The sequence below is a fragment of the Beta vulgaris genome, chromosome 2 (assembly GCF_026745355.1).
Source record: "Beta vulgaris subsp. vulgaris cultivar EL10 chromosome 2, EL10.2, whole genome shotgun sequence".
In the NCBI taxonomy this organism is placed as follows: Eukaryota; Viridiplantae; Streptophyta; class Magnoliopsida; order Caryophyllales; family Amaranthaceae; genus Beta; species Beta vulgaris.
This window is the reverse complement of record NC_079203.1, coordinates 49,509,872-49,530,258: the sequence shown is the minus strand read 5'-3', so window position 1 is coordinate 49,530,258 and position 20,387 is coordinate 49,509,872. Positions and strand designations below refer to the sequence as shown.

Genomic DNA, 20,387 nt, shown 5'->3' with positions numbered 1-20,387 from the left:
TAAAAATATTAACAATATGTAGCTAATAGGAATCTAACACATGACCTTTGAAATAAATTGTGAAAGTTTGACTACCAATAGTACAATTTCAATGTCTAATGTTTTAAAGTACAGCATAATAAATTATTATAGGTATATGTAACTATGAAAACATAGAGAAAACCTTTTGATCCTTAATACTTTTATTAAGGTAATAATAACATTCTTTTACCCCTATTTAGTTGACATTATTGTTTTTATCTCTAATCTTGAAAGTTAATTTTTTAAAAACAATTTATCATGCTCATGCCATAACACCCATTCTTCAATTTCACACTAGAAAGAAATATATGAAAAGTAATAAAATCGATTATATTATGAATTATAAGGAATGAACAATTATATATTTGATAATTATAACTGCCCGTGGCGTTGCTTGGGCCAAAAATACTAGTTTAGTAATTTAGCTAATAGATGTATCTTTCACTTGAGGTTCGATTCTATTTAATTAGTGCTTGATATATATATATATATATATATATATATATATATATATATATATATATATATATATATATATATAATATTTTCGCTTGGTTTATTTTATCAATAATCAAAATTTTATATTACTTAATTGCCGAAAAAATCAAACAAAAGTACTAGGAGTACTATTTTCTATTAGATTTAAAGTTACTTGCTCCTTTTTTTAAAAAAAAAATAAGGATAAATATCATGATCATATCTCAATGCTCACTATTCGTCAGTACGATATTCGCATATCAGGTAATTGAAAGTAGGGGAAAAGATAAGGGAATATCTCTCCTAAACACCCCCACTTAACATTCGGACCCAAAAACCTTTAACCCTTGTTTGACAAAGAAAGGTCTTGGAAAAAATTAGTGGATTGAGCACATATTAGAGAATCTGACTAGTCAATTTTCTAATTTGGGTATTTGGTAAAGGAATTCAAAATAGATTTTAATTGGACTCAAAAAGCTCTTTTTTAAAAATTTTGGGGGGGGGGGGGGGTTTAATTTTTTTTTATTTGAAAATGAGTGAAAATTACATTTATGTCTTGAAGTTCTTTAATATAATATTACAACCCCTACCAAGGTATCCCTAAACTTTTCATGAGTCTAATGCTTTTTTATTTGATTTTTCTTGCTCTTGTAATTTTTTTGTTAATCTTTCATTAGTCTTGTCTTTTCAATATCTGGATTTTTTCTTGTATACCTTATTGCCAATATATATTCACCAAACATATTTATCTTATAAACAAGAAAGGTACAATAATGGATTATGTCAATGTTCTTACTAATATATTTGCAAATTATCAACTTATAAATTTGAATATTTAAAAACTTTAAATAATGATGAATATTGAATTTTATAGATGTGGTTAAATTTATTACTTCCTCCGTTTCAAAATATATGGTACATTGTTGACTAAAACGCTTGTCGAGGCACTACTTTGACTACTAATATCTTTAATTATGTATTAGAGTAAAGTATAGAATTTTAATTTTCTGAAAATATACATTAAGACAAATCCAACAACATATTACATTATAACATTTGATTTTACCTAATAGTAAATAATGCATGGTCAAACCTCATTCATGAATAGTGGAAAAGTCAACAATGTAGCATCTATTTTGAAACGGAGGAAGTATTTATTATTGAAAATTATTGCCATGTTCTTATTGATCATTTTACGCAATCGAGTACTAATCAACTATTAACCTACTTACCAAACAACTTTGTACAAACCGTTAATACAATCAGCTAATCAAATTAACTAATATAATACAATCAACTATCAGCTAATATAATCAGTTAACATCTAATACCTATTTGCTAATTGCCAAAACATAACCTTAAATTTGCAGTAGGTCTCTTGCTGACAAAGTCAAACCTTGTACGTGGTAACTGAAGGTGATAAGGATATTTGTAGCTTACGTAGTACTATGCATTAAAACAGATCACAGTACACTGTACATATGGTTGCAACTTGCAACTTGCAAGTGGCCAGCACTTTGGACACTTGGTATCTGGTATGCTTTCAGCTTCTTCGACAAAAGAAGTTGATGGCTGATTCGATAATTCTTGTTGAAATGGTTTTCCCCTTGTGCAGTGTCACGGTAGCTTAATAAAGTAATTAGTTAGCTACTTAGCTTGTCGTCAATATTATACCTAACTATTGAAAACGATTTTTTATTTCATAAAATGGTTGTATTTCATCAGTAATGTAACTCTCATACTCCTAAAAATCTAGTACAACATTCCACTGAATAGAATTTATACTCCATATATTTATACTTGTGCAAATTTAGATTTCGCATTTATAAATTCATTTAAGACAAATCCTAAACATATCACATACTTACATTTTATTTTATTGCTTAGTAAAAAAAAATAAGGTCTAGTGAAACCTGTGAATAGCGTATAAAGTAAAATAGAATAAGTTTAAAAAATAGAGGGCGAATTGTATTCATAATATTATGGTTATTGTTCATGTGTATTAACTTGTTTTTATTAGCATTTTGTTCAAAAAAGATGACAAAATAATGAATTTTCCCACCTATTTCCTACTTCACTCTTATATTTATTATTGTTCAAAGTACTTCAAAGGCAAACTAAGGAGACAATCAGACAAATTAAATTACCGGAGAAGTTATTCCACGCACAAAAGACGCATATTAACTACTAAGACAACAATATCACGTGAAATTTGGAATTGCATTAAGTACTTATAATCGATTATTCATAACACTGATCAATTACATGCAATGAGACTATTAACTATATACTAACCACTCAAAAACATTGATTATTGATACAAATGAACTTTTTGAAAATTTACATAAAAAGAACATAAATTTAACATGTACGTACATTAAAGTGGCAAATCACCCTCAACACTTTGAGATATATAGAAATTCAAAACACCCATGAATTGGGGGCTTCAATTAATTCCTAATTAATTAGGCTTACGGCAATTAAGCCTAATTTCGCCATTACTTCCCGTAAGCGGCTTAATGTTCCCCATTCTAATCATGCTCTTAGCAAAGGCCTTGAAAAACTTGCATTGATCCATTGCGTAATCTTGAACAAGAGAATCAGCCTTGTTTCCATTGTAAAGTTCTTGATCTGAGTGAAGTAAACCTTTTTTAGCTACTAAATTTTTGTAATATTTGTCGTCAAAAGTGTACTTAGTTTGGTAATCAAGGGGCAGTAAAACGTTGTCATTTCCACTTGTTGGACATTTTCTCTGTAGATATTTCGCGAAGCCGGAATTAATATTTGTGTTGTTGTGGATGTGTGATCGGAAAGTTGTACATCTTGCTAATCCAACGGTGTGCCCGCCTTCACATACAAAGCAACAATCAAGATGAAGTATTGGTAAAGTAAATTAAATTACTTCGTCCGTAACAAAAAAAAAAAAAATGCAACATTTGTCATATTTGGATGTAACACAAAAATATAACAATTTAAAACTTACGTGATTTAGTTAGAAAATTTCAACATATTTACAACAATGTCATTACTAAAAAAACCCAAAATTATCATTCTTACTCCCTAATGTCACATGGGCAACAAACCCAATGAACCCCCTTTTTTCTCTCTCTTCCTTTTTTACTAATTCATCCCTCTAACTACAAATAACAAATTTTGACTAGGAGTCCGTGCCGATCGAGCCAAATTGTTGCAATGATTTTGTTACAAAGGAAGTAAACAAATTATTATATAATGTCCATATTATATATAGTTTAATTTGTAATCTTTACATTTAATTAGACCCAAGGAGCTTATACAAAAATGACATAACTTATACTTTTTCTGTTTCATGATAGTTGTAATTTGTTTTATTACATTCTTAATTGCGCAAGTTTGTCACTTTATGTACTAAATTACATATTAACTATATAGAAATGATATATTTAAAGATGTCACATGATAACTAGTGAAAAAATTAGTCAAAACTTTGTGGATTTTGATTTCCAAAAAGGTAAATCATGCGAATTATAACAAAATAACATGTCGACATTTTGCTTCCAAACTCAAGAAAAAAGGGATAGAGGACAACATAATTTTTTAAATGAGGAGGACAAGAGAATTAAAAGTGGAGCAAAGAAAACAAAGAAAGTTCATTGATCATCTAGAATATCTTATATTTATTTCAACAAAAAATCCATTATTTTCTTATATATATAAACTCGAAAACTCTCGTAAGAAAAAAGTGTCCTAATTTTCAATTTTGTACTTTAACTTTTAGAAAACGCATATGAGCTGAGTAAGCTTCTTGTAAACATTGTATTAGAAAACTCATCCACAAATATAATTTTCTTTTTAGCTTAGTCTTAAACAAATGCATTTCCTTAATTATGTGGTGGCTACCAATACCTTTAAAAAGGATAATAACTAACTTAACTAAGTATCTATTGTGCCTCTCAAAAAAAAAAAAAATTCTATTGTGAGAGAACATGATTGTCCTGAACCATACAATAATTTCTTGATGAAAGACAAAAAGTTTGTGACAGAATTCACTTTCAAAGTTTTAGCCCACAAAACCAAAGAAAAACCGCAAAAAAGAAAAAAATAATAAATAAAGAAAAAGGGAACTCCAAGATCTTGGTAATGGATGAAAGACACAGTAGAGTATATTTAATGTAAGTAGGCAATAAATAAAATGATAAGATATAAAGCGTACCAGAGAGGACCACCATGTCCTTGAATGATAAACCAACATTAGCAAAACTTTGAGTGAGATTACTGAGATTGAACGAAGGTTGAGGAATAAAGGCGTTGGCTGCACTTCTGTTTGCTGTGCGAGAATCTCTTCTTCCCAGTTTCACTTTCCATGTTGGTCCACCATACTACATTTTTCATATATATATTCAATCTTTAGCTCAATTATTTCATATAATGCATACGGAATACATATATAATATCCTCCCGTCATTTTAAAATAAGTAAAACACTTTAACTATTTGAGTTTTCAGATATAAGTGACCACATACAGGACTCAATTTTTAGTGGTCACTTTAAATAATTTGGGAAACCCCCACTCAAGATTTTCATTTAAATACTAGTATTTTTATTATTATAAGTTAATATGAAATGAAAAATAGATCTTACAATAACAACAGCATCACGAGCAATAATGGCAAGAATATCAGCGCAAGAGACAACTCCTGGACAAGCCTTCTCTAACTTAGCCTTGATGTGGTCTACTGCCTCGAACCCTCGAGCCGAGTTGTTATTAGGAGCAGCTGTTTTCTCACTTCTAAAGTTTGCAGTATCGTCTAAGAGGATAGATCCATCACAACCCTAGTTGATCATCAACAATGCATATATTACTTAAAACATTTAAACAATAGCATCATATATAAATAAACCAAACCAAAGGTGTTTTGACCTAGTGGTTAAGATTGAGGTGCTGTGAACGATATGTCACAGGTTCGAATCCCCACTCTGTACCGCCTTCATGGCTCATATATATATATAAACCAAAATCAAAGGCTTGACCTTAATCATAAATTGGCTTATAATTAAATAATACTCACATTGACAAAACAATCATGAAAATGCAACCGAAGTATTGATGCTCCAACTCGAGCTTCATTTTTTATAGCTGCCTTAACTCCTTTCTCGACAATACTAAGAGCATTTGGGCAAGTAGAAGAGTAGAAATTTGGTGAAAGCTTACCATAAACTTTTAGAGAAAGACCTAAAATAACAAGTATAAGAAAATAGAGCTTGCCACACGCCATATTCAGCTCACTCTACTTCTTGCCGACAATTGTCTAACTAGATTGATAGTTTTTCTTTAGATGATGACTTCGTCAACTAATATATCATGTGTTGTGCGGTGCATAAAAGCAATAGAGAAAACACCAATAATTAGTTTTTCACTCCAAAGTTCTTTATGATTGGTGTATTATTTACTCATTTTCAAATGATAAAGCAAGCTAAGCTAAGAGGGTCCAAAAAACAGTTATATCCAAATCAAGTCATTGTCGAATACCTCTTTCCATAGTTGGAATTAGGGAACTTTGCTTGGCGTGGTGGCTTTCGAATGTTTTTCCTTTATTTTCTTTCTTGGTTTCCTGATTTTTTTTTATTTTCTTTCACGGCTTTCTATTAATAGTAGCTAGATTCTTAAGTGTCCCTTGGTAAGAATTCATCCATTTCGAATATAATGAGCACTAAATTTCACTTTCTTTGCAATTATGTGAAAAATGTTACAGTCCAAAGATATTTCATAAAACCAATAATCATAAAAAACATCCTTATCGACCTTCTGAGTTATGTGAATATCTATAAGTCCAATCTTAGCGTTCACCATCCTCCCGCTATGACTATGGGGTGTGATTATTGAATACAATATTTTGTGAATATATTTGTGAATAGATCCTATCTAGCATGTAGTTTGTATAAAAAGTCATTTTAATAGCTAGGTTTCAAATTTATAACGGAAACCTAGTTACAATTCAAAAATCACTATGTATTTGATAATTTATATCCAAAAGTTAGGTTTATGAGGTCTACTCCTTCATTTCCTAACTAATAATTGATTTTCCAATTACCCGACCAATATTTTGTCAATTAACTGTATTCTCCTCATTCAATATTCCTTCCCCACTCCCTTCAGCTTACATCAAAAAAGTTTCTTACTCACCTTCATTTTACTTTTTTACATAATGTTATACAAGTGATCGTTGTAGGGTATATTGTATGGAGATGGTAAACGGAGTGGTGTGTGTGTGGTGTGGTGTGCTAGGAAGCTTCGAGCAACACATACCCGTGTGAATTGGCAATGTAGTAACCCGCTCCCGCAGCTAGTCCACACAAGCCCGCATCAAGCAAATCCTGCGCCTGCAGGGGGATACTGCCAGGTCGCAGATCTGATTTGACCCTACGCCCGCATGCATGCTTTGCTGCCCAAGGGGATTTTCCTCTTGGTGTTCTGTTTTCCTAGGTGCTCTAGGCTTATGTTTGAGTCCTACTATAAATATTTTTGTAGCCATTATTGTTTATATGATGTCATATGTGAAGAGAGAGAATTATTCTTAAATCTAGAGAGACTAAAGAACCTGGAGAAAGGTACCTTGTATCATCATATCATATTTAAAGTCCTAGTACAGTGTTCGTGGTTTTCTCCCTATTCAAGGGTTTTCACGTTAAATCTTCTTGTGCTCTTTATTGCTTTGGTTTCTTAATTCCTTCATATAGTATACTTCAATTGCTCGATTTGTTAATGCCCATGAAAGGTATTCCTAACAAGTGGTATAAGAGCTAGGTTGAATCGTTGTACGGTTAAATCTTGTTGAATATGTATAATGGATAACGGAAAAGTGAGGAAAGGTAAGGTAAAAGCGGAATCTTAGTGATGTTGTAAGAAAGGTCACTATAGGAGATAATGTTAGGGTTCCAAAGACATTGACAAGGGGAAGAAAAGAAGGAGGATCAAGATAGTGATGAAGATAGTGATGCTTCGACAAACTCTGTAACATAGTATGTTTCTGATGCTTTGGTGGTAAGCAGTGTAGAGAATTCAATTGTTTCATGGATTTTGGATTCGGGTTCTTCGTTTTAGTCTTCGCATTGTGAAGAGTTGTTTCAAAATCTGAAATTTGAGAAACTCGGGAAAGTCATGTACCTTATAGATGGTAGACCATTAGAGGTTCAAGGGAAGGGAGATGTGAGCGTGAAGCTTGCAAGTGGGGACATGTTTGAGTTGAAGAATGTCAAGTTCATCCCTGATTTGAAAAAAAAATTGATATCAATTAGTCAACTTGACAAATCTGACTACAAGGTAGTGTTTGAGGGTGGTTCCTAAAAAATTGTTAAGGGTGTTATGGTCGTTGTAGCTCGAGGTGCAAGCAACGAACGATGTACACCATGGGGAACACGACAAAGGTAGATAAGGAAGGAATGAAGAAAAAATCACAAAGACTGTCGTTCGGCCAAATCTGTGTATAATAGGCCTGTGAAGAAGAACTATGGTGGTAAAGTCGGTGTCTCTTTGGCTAAAGTCGATCGTGGAACGAACAAGGTGAAGAAGGCACACATGAGTGTGGTGCATAAGAAATTAAGCCTAGAAAAGGATGTTTTGTTCGAGTGGGAGCATTACCGGGATGCTCGTAGAATTATGAAGAGTCTTATGGTTCGTGTTCTGATGATGGAGACTCGGGTTTGAGTGAAACCTCGGTGTTACTTCCCATGTGAGTAGGAACTAGGAAGTGATTCTGTACTAGGTAATGTATGGAGAGTGATCATGACAAGTTTAGATTGTGGCTACATATTAATTAAGGGCGTGTTCTTCACTTTTACCGATCTCCATGCGGGAGATTGTAGGGTCTATTGAGCGGAGATGGTAAATAGAGTGTTGTGTGTGTGTGTGGGGGGGGGTGTGGTGAGCAAGGAAGCTTCGAGCGACGCACACCCACGTGAATTGGCAACGTAGTAACCTGCACCCGCAGCTAGTCCACACCAACCCGCAACAAGCAAATCCTACAGGGGGCTGTTGCCTAGCCAACGTTGCTGCTGCCGGGCCGTAATAGGTTTGACCCTTCCCTCGCAGGTTTTGCCTCCCAAGGGGTGTTTCCTCTTGGTGTTCGTTTTCCTAGGTGTTCTAGGCTTATGTTTGAGTTGTAATATAAATATGTTTGTAATCATTATTGTTTATATGATGCCTTATGTGAAGTGAGAGAATTATTCTTAAATGTAGAGAACCTAGAGAAAGGTTAGAGAGTCTAGAGAGATTAGAGAATTTTCCTTGTAACATCATCTCATATTTAAAGTTCATGTAGTGTTCGTGATTTTCTCCTTATTCAAGGGTTTACACGTTAAATCTTCTTGTATTTTTTTTTTATTGATTTAGATTTCTTAATCCCTTCATATATTATACTTCGATTGCTCGATTTGTTAGCGCCTACGATATGTGCGCATTCCTAACAATCATCTCTTTCTCTTTCTTCATCATCTCTTTTGCTTTATTTTTTTCTCGAGATTATCAGTTGCCCAATATTGTAACTTGCAACTGCTATTCGACAATGGCACATGATGTACATATTAGCGTAGAAAAGGGAAAAATCAGACATCCCATCTTAATAATTAATAAAATTAAGTGCAAAAATAATTCATGTAAAGTGAAGTTAATTATTGTGAAAATATGAAAAATTGGAAATTAATTGAACTCCAAATTGATAAACCGTGTTTTGGACTCATCAATTTTTACCTTTACAAGCAATTTTTTTGAATCAAGTTTTGGAAAATTATATTTCTCTATCCTGATAGGCCAAGATTTGGGAGGAACTAGAAGTTGGTGTGAGTGTTGATGATTTAGGCTAGGCACATGAATAATCTTACTTAGAACAATTAGTTTTAAGAACTTAAAATCTACTAACATTGTTAAGATTTCAAAGCATAATTGCTTGAAAATTAATAGCTGATAGTAGTTATTTATATACATTTTGAAGTAAGGATAATTCCCTTATCTTGCAAGAAAGGGGAGGAATTGAGAATAGTAAATAGAAGTATCAATTATTCATTGCACGTTGCACCCTACATGCACGGAGTTTTGTTTGCTTTGTGCATGTGTTGTTAGTTAGTAAGTTTTTATTTTCTTTCGTTAGCAGAAGTTGATGTATAAAGTGCTACCCATCTATTCATTATTGTATAATTTCAATTGAAATTGTGTTTATCATTTTACCTTCTTCGCACTTGAAATTTTATTTTATTTTTTTAGAAAAAGAAAGAGAACTAAATGGAAGCACAACAAATGTTACATTATTTAGGTAAGATTTTGGACGTATCACAACCATTATTCTTACATTGATCAATCTTATGAACATATAAGACATTAGACAATAACTTTTTGCTCTATGGACTATTTTAAGCCTTAGATATCACCTTCAAACATCACAAACTAAATTAGCTAACATCTATATACGAGAAATTAAGTTTTCCTAATTAGGTTTACGGCAATTGGTCCTAATTTGGCCATTATTTCCAGTGAGTGGCTTGATGTTCCCCATCCTAATCATGCTTTTAGCAAAGTCCTTAAAAAAATCGCCTTGCTTCATAGCATACTTTTTAGCAAGAGAATCAGCTTTATTCCCATTGTAAAGTTGCTGGTCCGAATGAAGCAAACCTTTCTTAACCAATAGATTCTGGTAATACTTGTCATCAAAACGAAACCTTGTTTGGTAATCTAGGGGCTGCAAAACGTTGTCGTTTCCACTTCGCGGACACGTGTTCTGAAGCGATTTGGCAAAGGCCGAATCAATGTTCGTGTCATTGTATATGTGTGGCCGAAAACTTGTGCACCTCGCAAACCCAACGGTATGCCCGCCTACGCAGATGAAGGTCACAAAACATGGAACAAGGAAAGTTAATAATTATCTCATGGCAATGCTTCTCAACTTCTGTACTGTACTGTAGAATTTGATTTCAAACGTAATTTTTCATGTCACATATTACAATATTTAAAGAATAAATTGGATAGGTATGAAGAAAAGTTCATTTTAGATCACTGTTACAAAGTTCTATCACTTATATGTTTTAACTTCACAGTAATAAGTCTAATAACTTGTATATACAAACAAGTTAAAAGAACTTCACCGACATCTATTCTTTACGGCTTCCACATTGCATGCATATTTGTCAAAGGCCATGTATACATACCTAAAGCCTAAAGGCAACGAACAGGAGAAAAAACAAAAACTCCCTCTATGATATGGCTTAGCTACTTTTTGTAGGAAGTTGTCCTCACATTATAGTAATAACTCAAAACATAGTACATAGTGAAGATATATTTTTTCTGACTAAATTTTCAAAACTGGACTACGCCGAAAAATATGCAGATATTATTTCTTTTCCTTCTATTAATGTTACTTCCTCCGTTTTAAATTATTTGCTACACTTTAAAAATTCCACTATTCATCTATGAGGTTTGACCATGCATTATTTACTATTATATAAAATCAAAATGTTATAATGTAATATGTCGTTGGATTCATCTCAATGTATCTTTTCATAAAATCAATTTTTTATAGTTTACTCTAATACACAATTAAAGATATTAATAGTCAAGATAGTGCATCGACAAGCGTGAAATTCAAAGTGTAGCGAGTAAGAAGAAACAAAGGAAGTATCAAAAATAATAAGAATGAGAAAGAACTTTTATTTGAGCTAATAGATAAGATTAATTATACATATATAAAAAAAAAAGGAACATCTTTTGAAATTAAAATATGTTATTTTTAAAGAAAAAAATCCTACTAGAACTGAACCTGTTACTTATCAAAAATATTTGACTAATACCTAACTCTCAATATTTTCAAAACAAATTACGACTAAACATTTACAAGCTGAAGTTAATTCCCTTAAATCGCAACTTAAAGACATTAAAGAATAATTATTGGAATTCAAATCTAAGTATCATCCTCCTATAGACAATCTCCTACCACAAGATATACATCTTTTTTTTGCAAAAAGTATATACCTGTATAAGGGTTTATAGTAAAGGTGTAGTACTAGTAAATTTCACCTACAAAGTACAGCACACAATCCTAAAACTACATATAATTTGTAACACACGGTAGCAAAACTTGAGGTAAGATTACTAAGATTGAAAGAAGGTTGAGGGATAAACACATTGGCTGCACTTCTATTGGCAGTGAGAGAGTCTCTTCTTCCTAATTTTACTTTCCAAAATGGGCCACCATACTGCAATAATTTCAATTATATTCTTGTTAGCTCAATTACTATTGTATTAACATAATCTTGACAAGTTTTTCTGCTTACATAAACAACAGCATCACGAGCAGCAATAGCAAGAATATCAGCACAAGACACAACTCCGGGGCAAGCCTTCTCTAAATTGGCCTTAATGTTGTCTACAACCTCAAACCCGCGAACTGAGTTGTTATTAGCATTAGCTGTTTTTTCGCCTAATAAAGTTGAAGTATCATCCAAAAGAAGTGATCCATCGCAACCCTGGTTAATTTGCAATGCGTTAAATGAATCTGTACACAAAGTTACAAACAATCACTTAATAGTACTTACATACATTGACAAAGCAACCATGAAAGTGCAAGCGAAGTAACGAAGCTCCGATTCGAGCCTCGATTTTTATGGCTTTCGCAATCTCTTGCTTGACAATAGTGAGAGCATTTGGACAAGTAGAAGAGTAAAAATTAGATGAAAGCTTGGCATGTATAGTTAGAGACAGACCAGAAAGAATAAGCAGTAAAAGGCAAAGCTTGCCATAAGCCATATTGTTAATCTTTTTACTTCTTGCCGACATGAAGTATAATCGTAGGAGCTAGTTACTTATAAGTTATAAGTTATAAGTTATAAGTTATAAGTGCGCATTTTATCTTAGATACTGTGAACCAATTGACAAACTTTGTTAACGACAACACATAAACACTCAATCAGTAACATGCCCCCCCTCAACTAATATACATTAATGATGCATTATTTGATTTGAGTCATGAACTATCAGATAAAGTTGAATAGACCAATCAAAAGAACAAAAAGAAAAAGACCTGATAATACAACTTCCAAGAACCATTCATGTAATGATCAAGTAAGTAATTGTACATATATAACAAGTAATACTTGGTCGAGTGGTTTGGTTTGTATCGCACAACCTTAAGGTTGTGGGATCAAACTCCACTAGAGGCATTTTGGGGGTGGGGATTTTCCCTTACCATTTCTCCTACTCCCAAGGGGCCTTGCTTGCAAACCCGGGTCGGATTGACATGTGCAAGGTTCCGATCCGATTAGGGCGGCCTTCTTACCTAAAAAAAAGAAGTAATTGACTAATTGTACATATATATGTGGTATGCCGTATGCTACTATTCCAGTTTTCTGAAATAAAAAAAAAGGTTATTTTAGAGTAATCAATACATTAATTTAGTTCTATTTAGATATATTAGAATTATATGCTTTGTTTTTCAGTTGCAACTTAGTGACGGTGTTCATAAATATACTATCTGGTCTATCCGGTTTTTCGAATACTTGATTCGATATTTTGGTTTTCGGATTGAATAATATCCGGGATTTTTCAAATGGAAAATTTTCGGTTTTTTCGGATATCTGATCAGAATATCCGCTTTCAAGGCCGGATATCCGATAATCCGATCCGAAACGTATTTTATGAACTTTTCCTTTGAAAATTTCAATTTTTTTAGTTTTCGAATATTTGACCGATTCGAGACGCAATTTCGAATATGCGATCCGTTATGAAATTTTTCGGATCAGATTCGAATAGCGTTTTTCCTAATCCAAAATTTTCGCATATCCAAACTTTTGAGTTGGACCCGATATCCGAAATGAATATCCCTACTTAGTGAGGTGCACAAAAAGTTGCAAATGGACACCCCGTGTGTTGAGGAAAAAGAAAGAGAAAAAAAAGGCCAACATTAATATTATAAATGAGGGTACAAATATTTTGAAACTTTCAGAAAAGAAAAGTATTGCGATTAATATTTTAGTTGATATTATCTTAGCCTAATTGTCAATTTATATCAATAGTTCCAATCTTCTCTCATTAAAAAGCTTCTCCCAATAGTTTTTTCAATACTAGAGGTTTGTATATATTTATATAAAAAAAAACTTAACCAGTCTTTTATAATGGGTCAAAACCTCTAATTTCAATTCCTTACTTCCCAATGCCTAAATATATTGGAAGGACATAATAATTTTTGAAGTTTAGTTTTACTAATCAAGCCTCGACTCCAAAATTATATAAGTGATTCTCATGTATTTCAAGTCCTCAACTAAAATTCCACGTCACTGACAAATTTCCTTTATATTAAAAAGTACTTTGCAATAATCATGTGCGCACAAATTCAAATTAATTGTCATATATGATTTGCAAATTATTTAAAAACAAATATATAAGATAAAAAAAAACTACAAAGGAAATTTGTGAACGACAAAATCACTCGTCAATCAATGTAAGTAATTTTGAATTTAGCTTATTATTTCTAATATAAGACCTTCTATCATTTTCCTTTTATTAAATATTATTTTTGCTAACTCAAAGTCATATAATCACCACGATCGTGTCATATCAATTTGTGAACACATTTTATACAGCTTAAATACAAAGTTACAAAGAACACATACTTTTTGAAGTCAAACCTCGGGATAGGTAGGTAACACCTAGAGTAGACTGGATTCTGGATCTTCTTTATTTCCTCAAGAATTTAAGAGTATGTCCAGTGGTTGGTCCACTGACAGTTTATGAGGAGAGAGAATGCTAAAAAAAATAATAAACAATTAAGAGAGAGAAAAAAAGGGAGGAGAGAAAGGCTTGCCCAGTTCATGAATATGGACCGTTTACAAAAGAAAAAAATCTGAAAAGTATCACTTGAGTGGACAAGGGCAAAGTATTATTAGTTTCATGGGAAATGTGATGACCCCAAAATTGTCTAACATTGGAGTAAGAAAATAGAGTTTTTGAGTAGATTGGGTATGAGTGATGTGGAGGAGAGAAAAATTAATATAGTATTTGATAAACTCCTTGAAGAGTCTAACAATTGAACATACTCTAACTTCTTTAGAAGAGTACAAGACAGAAGAAGAAGAAAATAGTGGATCCTAATTTCCATTGAAGTCCAATCTCTATAGGTGTAGCCCCAAGAAAAAGACAATTTGCTCGAACTTAGCAGAGAGCAATTTTCAACATGCATTAAAGTTTTGGGCCCCCTCAATAAACTAGACAACATCTTTATCAGTAACGAGTAACGACACAGTCTGTCCAAGTAGTATCACGTATAAGGACGGGTGTTGGCCCATACAAAAAGGGCGATTGTTAGGGCCGTTTCTGAATATTATTAGACCCAGGGAGAAATTGAAAAAATAGGCCCCTGACGCATGAGATTTTGAAGAAAATGCACAATACATAAGTTAAAATGGAAGCTTATGAACCATGATGATATATTGATATGCACTCGATCTGCTTCTGATTTGATTTACTGACATCTTCTTCCAAAACCTTCAATTTGTTCTTTATAGCGACTATTTTTGCACTTCGACTCATTTGTCCAGATGCAGAAGGACTACCTGAATAAGTTGATCTGCTCACAGCTCAACCACCCTTAGACAAATTTCTCGCCGTTTCAGCAGCAGATTTCTCACTAGCAAGTCCACAAGCCAACCTCCCATGCATCTTCTCCTTGGCTAGTTTAACTTCCCCATCAATCAATGATACCAGCTTAGCAAAGATTAATGAAAAGCACTCTGCTAGAAAGTTTGAATCTAATATAATTTGAATTCAGATAAAGAGAGAAAGAGAGCAATTCTCATATCTTTATTAGTGCGATTAAGCAAATGTCACATATGTGTTGACAATCTTCATTAAAGCGCTTTATCTAAAGTTGGAGAGAGCCTTAGAGTATATATAGATAAACATAATTATATGATAGGAATTTATATATTATCATACTTGTAGTGTGAAAAAGAGTAGAGTTATTGCCATTCATAATCTCAAAAATGGAAAAGCACCAATACCTTATATCTCTACTTTTTTATTAATACACATACATATGAACATCCTTATATCTCGACCTTTTTTATTAATACACATGCATATAAACATCCAAAAAAATCTTAGCTTTATTTTGAATAATGATCAAAACCATTACTAATAGCAACTTTGAAACTGATTATGATAATCTAGATAAGGTGAGATGTTACTAACATAAACCACTTTTTGTTTTCTAGTAGTGATTAAGCATAGGTATGTCAGTACCCTGAAGTCAGTGGCGGATCCAGCGTGGGTTCAGTGGGTTCAACTGAACCCACGCGAATCTGGGAGAAAAACTGGGCGAAACAAGAAATCAAATATGAGATATATATAATAAACACGTTTAAATACAATAGACCTACTAACTTGGCACAGTGGCAACCTATACGTGCAATGATAGTTTGTGTGAGTGGGGAACAGTGGCGGAGCCAGGATTTCAAAATTGAGGGGTCACAAAAAAAGACAAAGGATATTCAATATTGAAATTTCATTTTTTTTAATATAAATTGTCGAAGATCGGGTTGTTTTCCCATTGCCTTTGATTTTTTTGATCTAGGTAGGTGTATCACTCATCATTTTCTATATACAAATTAACACATATGAACTAACTATTAAACTATATGAAAATCAATCAATAAATTACCATCATAAAGAAACTAAATCATCATAGAAAATTATAATTAATTAACACTACCTAATTTATCAAATTTACATCTCACAATTTCAACATTCACAAAAAAATAAAAACCAAACTAACTAAATGCATCAATCACTTATCACACCTTACAAATTCGAAAATTCACACATATATGCAAATATTACAATTAATATCAACCAAATAAGATTTTAAATATACAATTTAGGAATTAGAAAATAAATAATGTAAAAGAATTAAAATTTAAATTCTGTAAATAGTTTTATAATAATACCTGATGCCTGATGGGCGATAGCTGCCGGCTGGTCGGAGGTCGGAGGAGGCTGCGGTGCCGTTGCGGTGCAGTGCGGCGGTGAAGGCTGCGGTGGGCCGGTACTGAATGTCGACTGAGCACTGGGGAGCGACTCAGTGATAGTGAGGTAAAAAAATTTTTAAGCGTGAGAATTGGGAAAGGAAGGAGAGAGAAATAGATAGTCTTCAAAATTAAATGGTTTTTAATTTTTAATTTAATTTAAAATCTGATAAGAATAGGGAGTTAGGAAATTGGGGACCACTATAATAAATATATGCAAGTGGGCCAAATTCCAAAAAGAAGCAGAAACATTAGCCCTTAGGTGCTGCTACACGCCTGTACTGCTGCTGAGCTGCTGGTTTGTTTTTTTTCTTTTTTTTTTTAAGAAAAATCTTTAATTCTTTTTTTTTAATTTGAGGGGTCACGTGACCCCACGTTACCCACTCTAGCTCCGCCTCTGGTGGGGAACGCAGATTCGATCCTGTGAAATGGGGTTTTATTTCATTTTTGGCTTTTCTCATTCTCTTTTTTTCCCCTTAGTACTTGGTTCATCAATCATGAGAGGCGGTTTTATTTCATTTTTTTCTCATTCTTTTTTTTTGTTCCCTCCTCTTTTTAGTACTTGGTTGACCACTAAATAAACTATATGTAGTCAAAACTTCATTTTGTTATGAAATAAAACTTTACTTAGTCAAAAATTCACTTTGTTATGAAATAAAACTAGGTATGAGGATTAATGTTATATAAATATACAACCCCCAATCTCAAAGTTATTTTATTGTAATGTAATTAAGAATGGAATTTCCGTTAAGTATAATTGTTGAAAATTTTCCTTTTAAAATTTTTTTAACTCTCAATAGTAATGTGTAATTTAAAATTTATGTTCGAACAATCCCGAACCCACGTGGCTCAATTTCTGGATCCGCCACTGTCTGAAGTCAAATATACCCATAGTGCTATGGGAAGGAAAAAAATTTATCTACTCAGCGTGTCAACAACCCACTATTAATAGAAATAAATAGATAGTGGAATCCAATGTATCAGTTCTAATAATTTTTTAATACTCTATTTCAAGAATATAAGTCCTGTAAGTTGAAAGTTTTGAGGCTAACCTGCTACATTTCTTCATAAGAGCTTCAAAATCTAGCTCATCACCACCCTTCAAAAGTACAAGAAATGTGCATAATTGACAGCGGAAACATGGAATACCAACTATACTAAACTTAGTACAACATTAAAAACAAAAAGAAGAGCCAGAAAGTATCTTTTTCCACCCCTCTGTGATAGGTTAGAGTTTCTGAACGTATTTCGACAGCTGTTGTTTTGTGCTCTATTGCATACTAAGGTGTAACAGCAAGAGTGCTTTATAGCAACAATCCCTAGAAATCTTCTTCAAAATAGAGTAGTAATTTAACAATATATTGGTGTCTTATTGCAAAATATTGTACAATTTGCTTAATTATACAGGGAGAAAATGTGCATGTCCAAACAACATGCAATGAGTTCCATAATTGGTTTCCACCTAACCAGATACATGTCTGCCTAAGTACAGAAGCACATCAAATCTTACATAGTAAGCTCTATTGTTTAGCCATGCTCTATCAAACTCCAATTTGATCTATCTTAGGCCTCTGAATAAATTAAAACCCATTAAATTAGGTCAAGTACAAGATTCCATATCTCTCATCAACCCAATTGCTATATCAAGGATTACCACATTATACATTGTTGAATCCGGCCTATAATTAAACTCCCCCATATTCTTCTCTACACAAATTAATTTAGACAATTTCACATTAGTTAAATAATCTTCAACCCTATAACATTCAAGAAATTCTCTAATCCTGCCCGAGTTTCGATGAATTTGGAGAAACTTAGAAACTAAGTTATACGTATATTGAGTATGCCTATACTTTGGCTGAAGACCAGCCAAGATGAAGAAACGAAGACCCAGTTGAGGTTGTTATGGAAATTTAGATTTAATTGTCATTGTTGTGTGTTATTGTGTTCAGGGAAAATCTAACTACTATGATGGTGTGTGAGAGAGAGTTGCCTAGATGAAATAAAATTGGAGATGGGAGTGAAGATTGAAATATGCAAGTGGAATGGTAGGCGTATTTTTCTCATTGTACTAAGTTGAAATAATTCTTGCTGACAACTTATTTGGTTGTACCGTAGTTGATACTCAAAGCTGAAAAATAATCTTAGTTAGGTACCATGTATTTGCTAAGTTGTTGTAACCTCTTTGTTGGTATTTCCATGATGGTGCCAACTTCCTTCTTATTAGGAAGGTCAAAACTAACCTCCTGATACATCAGCGACCCGTGCTTCTATCTTTAAACCAATCACTTGTCGCCACCGGTACACATATACTGCCACTATATTGCTGCCACGTGGATTGGAATTTTACCCAATAACAATAGCCCCCAATTTCCTAATTTAGTTGAAGCAATGATGACGAATTAGGAAATTGTGCTTCTATCTTCGTTGCAAGATGCATGTTGAGATGACGTTTTGCAAATTTCTCTTATGTGACAATTTGAAAGTGAATATGCCTCAAGACTTTGCCATTTGTATGTATTTGCTAGAAGCACTTTGTGTATGCTTTTTGTTTGCTAAAAGCATTTTGTGTATGCTTTTCGCATGTTGCTTGCTGGAAGCAATTTGTGTATTTAGTTTGAAATTTGCTTTTGTTTTACTTGTCATTTCGCTCGAAATGATGTGTTTCATTTATATCATGCTTGCATGTTGTAGAAAACTAAAACGTCGACCCGTTTTGAAGTTTGTTTCGTACTCATTTGTTTTGTAATATGCATAGGCATTGTTCCTTTTTTGAAAGGTCATACCAATAGTTTGCGCGTGTTTTGTTATCGAGCAAAATTGCCATTGGACGGTAGTTTTCAAGAGTCTTGCAAAACAAATTTAGTTAAAGGATTGGTTGTTTGCTTGCATAAAAATAAAAATGAAAATGAAATTAAAAGACAGAAATAACATGTTACTCTTTTTGCCTATGAATACTTGATTTGCTATAGGAAGATGCCTTTATTTGATTTGTCATGGGAAGATGCCAGTTGAGTTTGCTACGAGAAGATATTATTTCTTGCTGGGATCTGCTTATGAAGTGGTTCGAAAAGTTGCCTAGGAAGTTGTTTGGAAAGTTGCCTAGGAAGTGCTCCCTTTGTGGCCTGGTGTCAAAATCTTCCTCAAACTGAATTTGCACAAGAGCTTTGGCTTGGGTATCTTCAAACGTCGGACAAGGGTATTCTGTCAATTCCTTAGCTTGTACAAATCTGATTCTACAAGCAAATCTCTCCCGAGGGCCTCTATGGTTGTAGGAGCATCACATCTTGGAATGGAGAATTTTTCGCAATTGAACCTATTGAGGTAGTATCTTAATAGTTCTTTATACCTTTGGACAATCCGATAGGGGTCGCTGGTTTGCTTCTCAAGGCGTCTGCTACTGGCAAATTGAAGGTTGAACATGTCCACCAAACCTGCAAAACTAGAAATAGCACCAATAGGTAGATTAATGAACCATTGAAGCAAGGGACCTGATAAAGTCGACCCAAATCCCTTGCACATGCAAGCTTCGCGCATCTCACGGAATATTGGAATGATAATCATTATTTATTTATATTGTGCAATATACTCGCTAGGATCTGTCGTTCCATCATATAGCTTCGTGGTAGGGACGACAAAATGCTTTGGAATTATGACTAGAGCAATGGCAGCTACAAATGGCGAATCTGCATAGCTAGTTTTAGAGGTGAAATGATAATCATTCTTTGTTTATATATATGTTTAATTCCAACATGGGAGATGAAAGGTGGAGCTTCACGTCCCCTCCAAAATTCTCTAGTTTAAGAGGGGTGAGGTTTACTAAAGAGTGGATTTCTCCCTCTCTCCCCCCT

The 20,387-nt window shown here is 33.3% G+C and overlaps 2 protein-coding genes across 2 annotated transcripts; both read right to left on the bottom strand.

The window, feature by feature from the left end:
• Positions 1–2,699: 2,699 nt before the first annotated feature.
• Positions 2,700–5,881, bottom strand: LOC104908267 (peroxidase P7). Its single transcript, XM_010697362.4, has 4 exons — positions 5,547–5,881; positions 5,119–5,310; positions 4,691–4,856; positions 2,700–3,345 (listed from the first exon to the last, which is right to left on the bottom strand). The coding sequence occupies exons 1-4, from the start codon at positions 5,751–5,753 to the stop codon at positions 2,960–2,962; spliced, it is 951 nt and encodes a 316-aa protein (XP_010695664.2). The 5' UTR covers positions 5,754–5,881; the 3' UTR covers positions 2,700–2,959.
• A 3,871-nt stretch (positions 5,882–9,752) lies between these two features.
• On the bottom strand, positions 9,753–12,341 carry LOC104908274 (peroxidase P7). Its single transcript, XM_048639294.2, has 4 exons — positions 12,059–12,341; positions 11,794–11,985; positions 11,553–11,715; positions 9,753–10,339 (listed from the first exon to the last, which is right to left on the bottom strand). The coding sequence occupies exons 1-4, from the start codon at positions 12,293–12,295 to the stop codon at positions 9,954–9,956; spliced, it is 978 nt and encodes a 325-aa protein (XP_048495251.1). The 5' UTR covers positions 12,296–12,341; the 3' UTR covers positions 9,753–9,953.
• Positions 12,342–20,387: the final 8,046 nt, after the last annotated feature.

What these genes read in the sequence shown, in the direction of transcription:
- LOC104908267 (XM_010697362.4), bottom strand. Translation starts at nt 5,753, where the DNA reads ATGGCGTGTGGCAAGCTCTATTTTCTTATACTTGTTATTTTAGGTCTT. An exon ending in TTCATGATTGTTTTGTCAAT is followed by an intron (nt 5,311 to 5,546) that starts GTGAGTATTATT and finishes ATGATCAACTAG; the next exon opens with GGTTGTGATGGATCTATCCT. An exon ending in GGACATGGTGGTCCTCTCTG is followed by an intron (nt 3,346 to 4,690) that starts GTACGCTTTATA and finishes TTGTATGTGAAG; the next exon opens with GCGGGCACACCGTTGGATTA.
- LOC104908274 (XM_048639294.2), bottom strand. Translation starts at nt 12,295, where the DNA reads ATGTCGGCAAGAAGTAAAAAGATTAACAATATGGCTTATGGCAAGCTT. An exon ending in CTCGTGATGCTGTTGTTTAT is followed by an intron (nt 11,716 to 11,793) that starts GTAAGCAGAAAA and finishes AAATTATTGCAG; the next exon opens with TATGGTGGCCCATTTTGGAA. An exon ending in ATATGTAGTTTTAGGATTGT is followed by an intron (nt 10,340 to 11,552) that starts GTGCTGTACTTT and finishes TCATCTGCGTAG; the next exon opens with GCGGGCATACCGTTGGGTTT.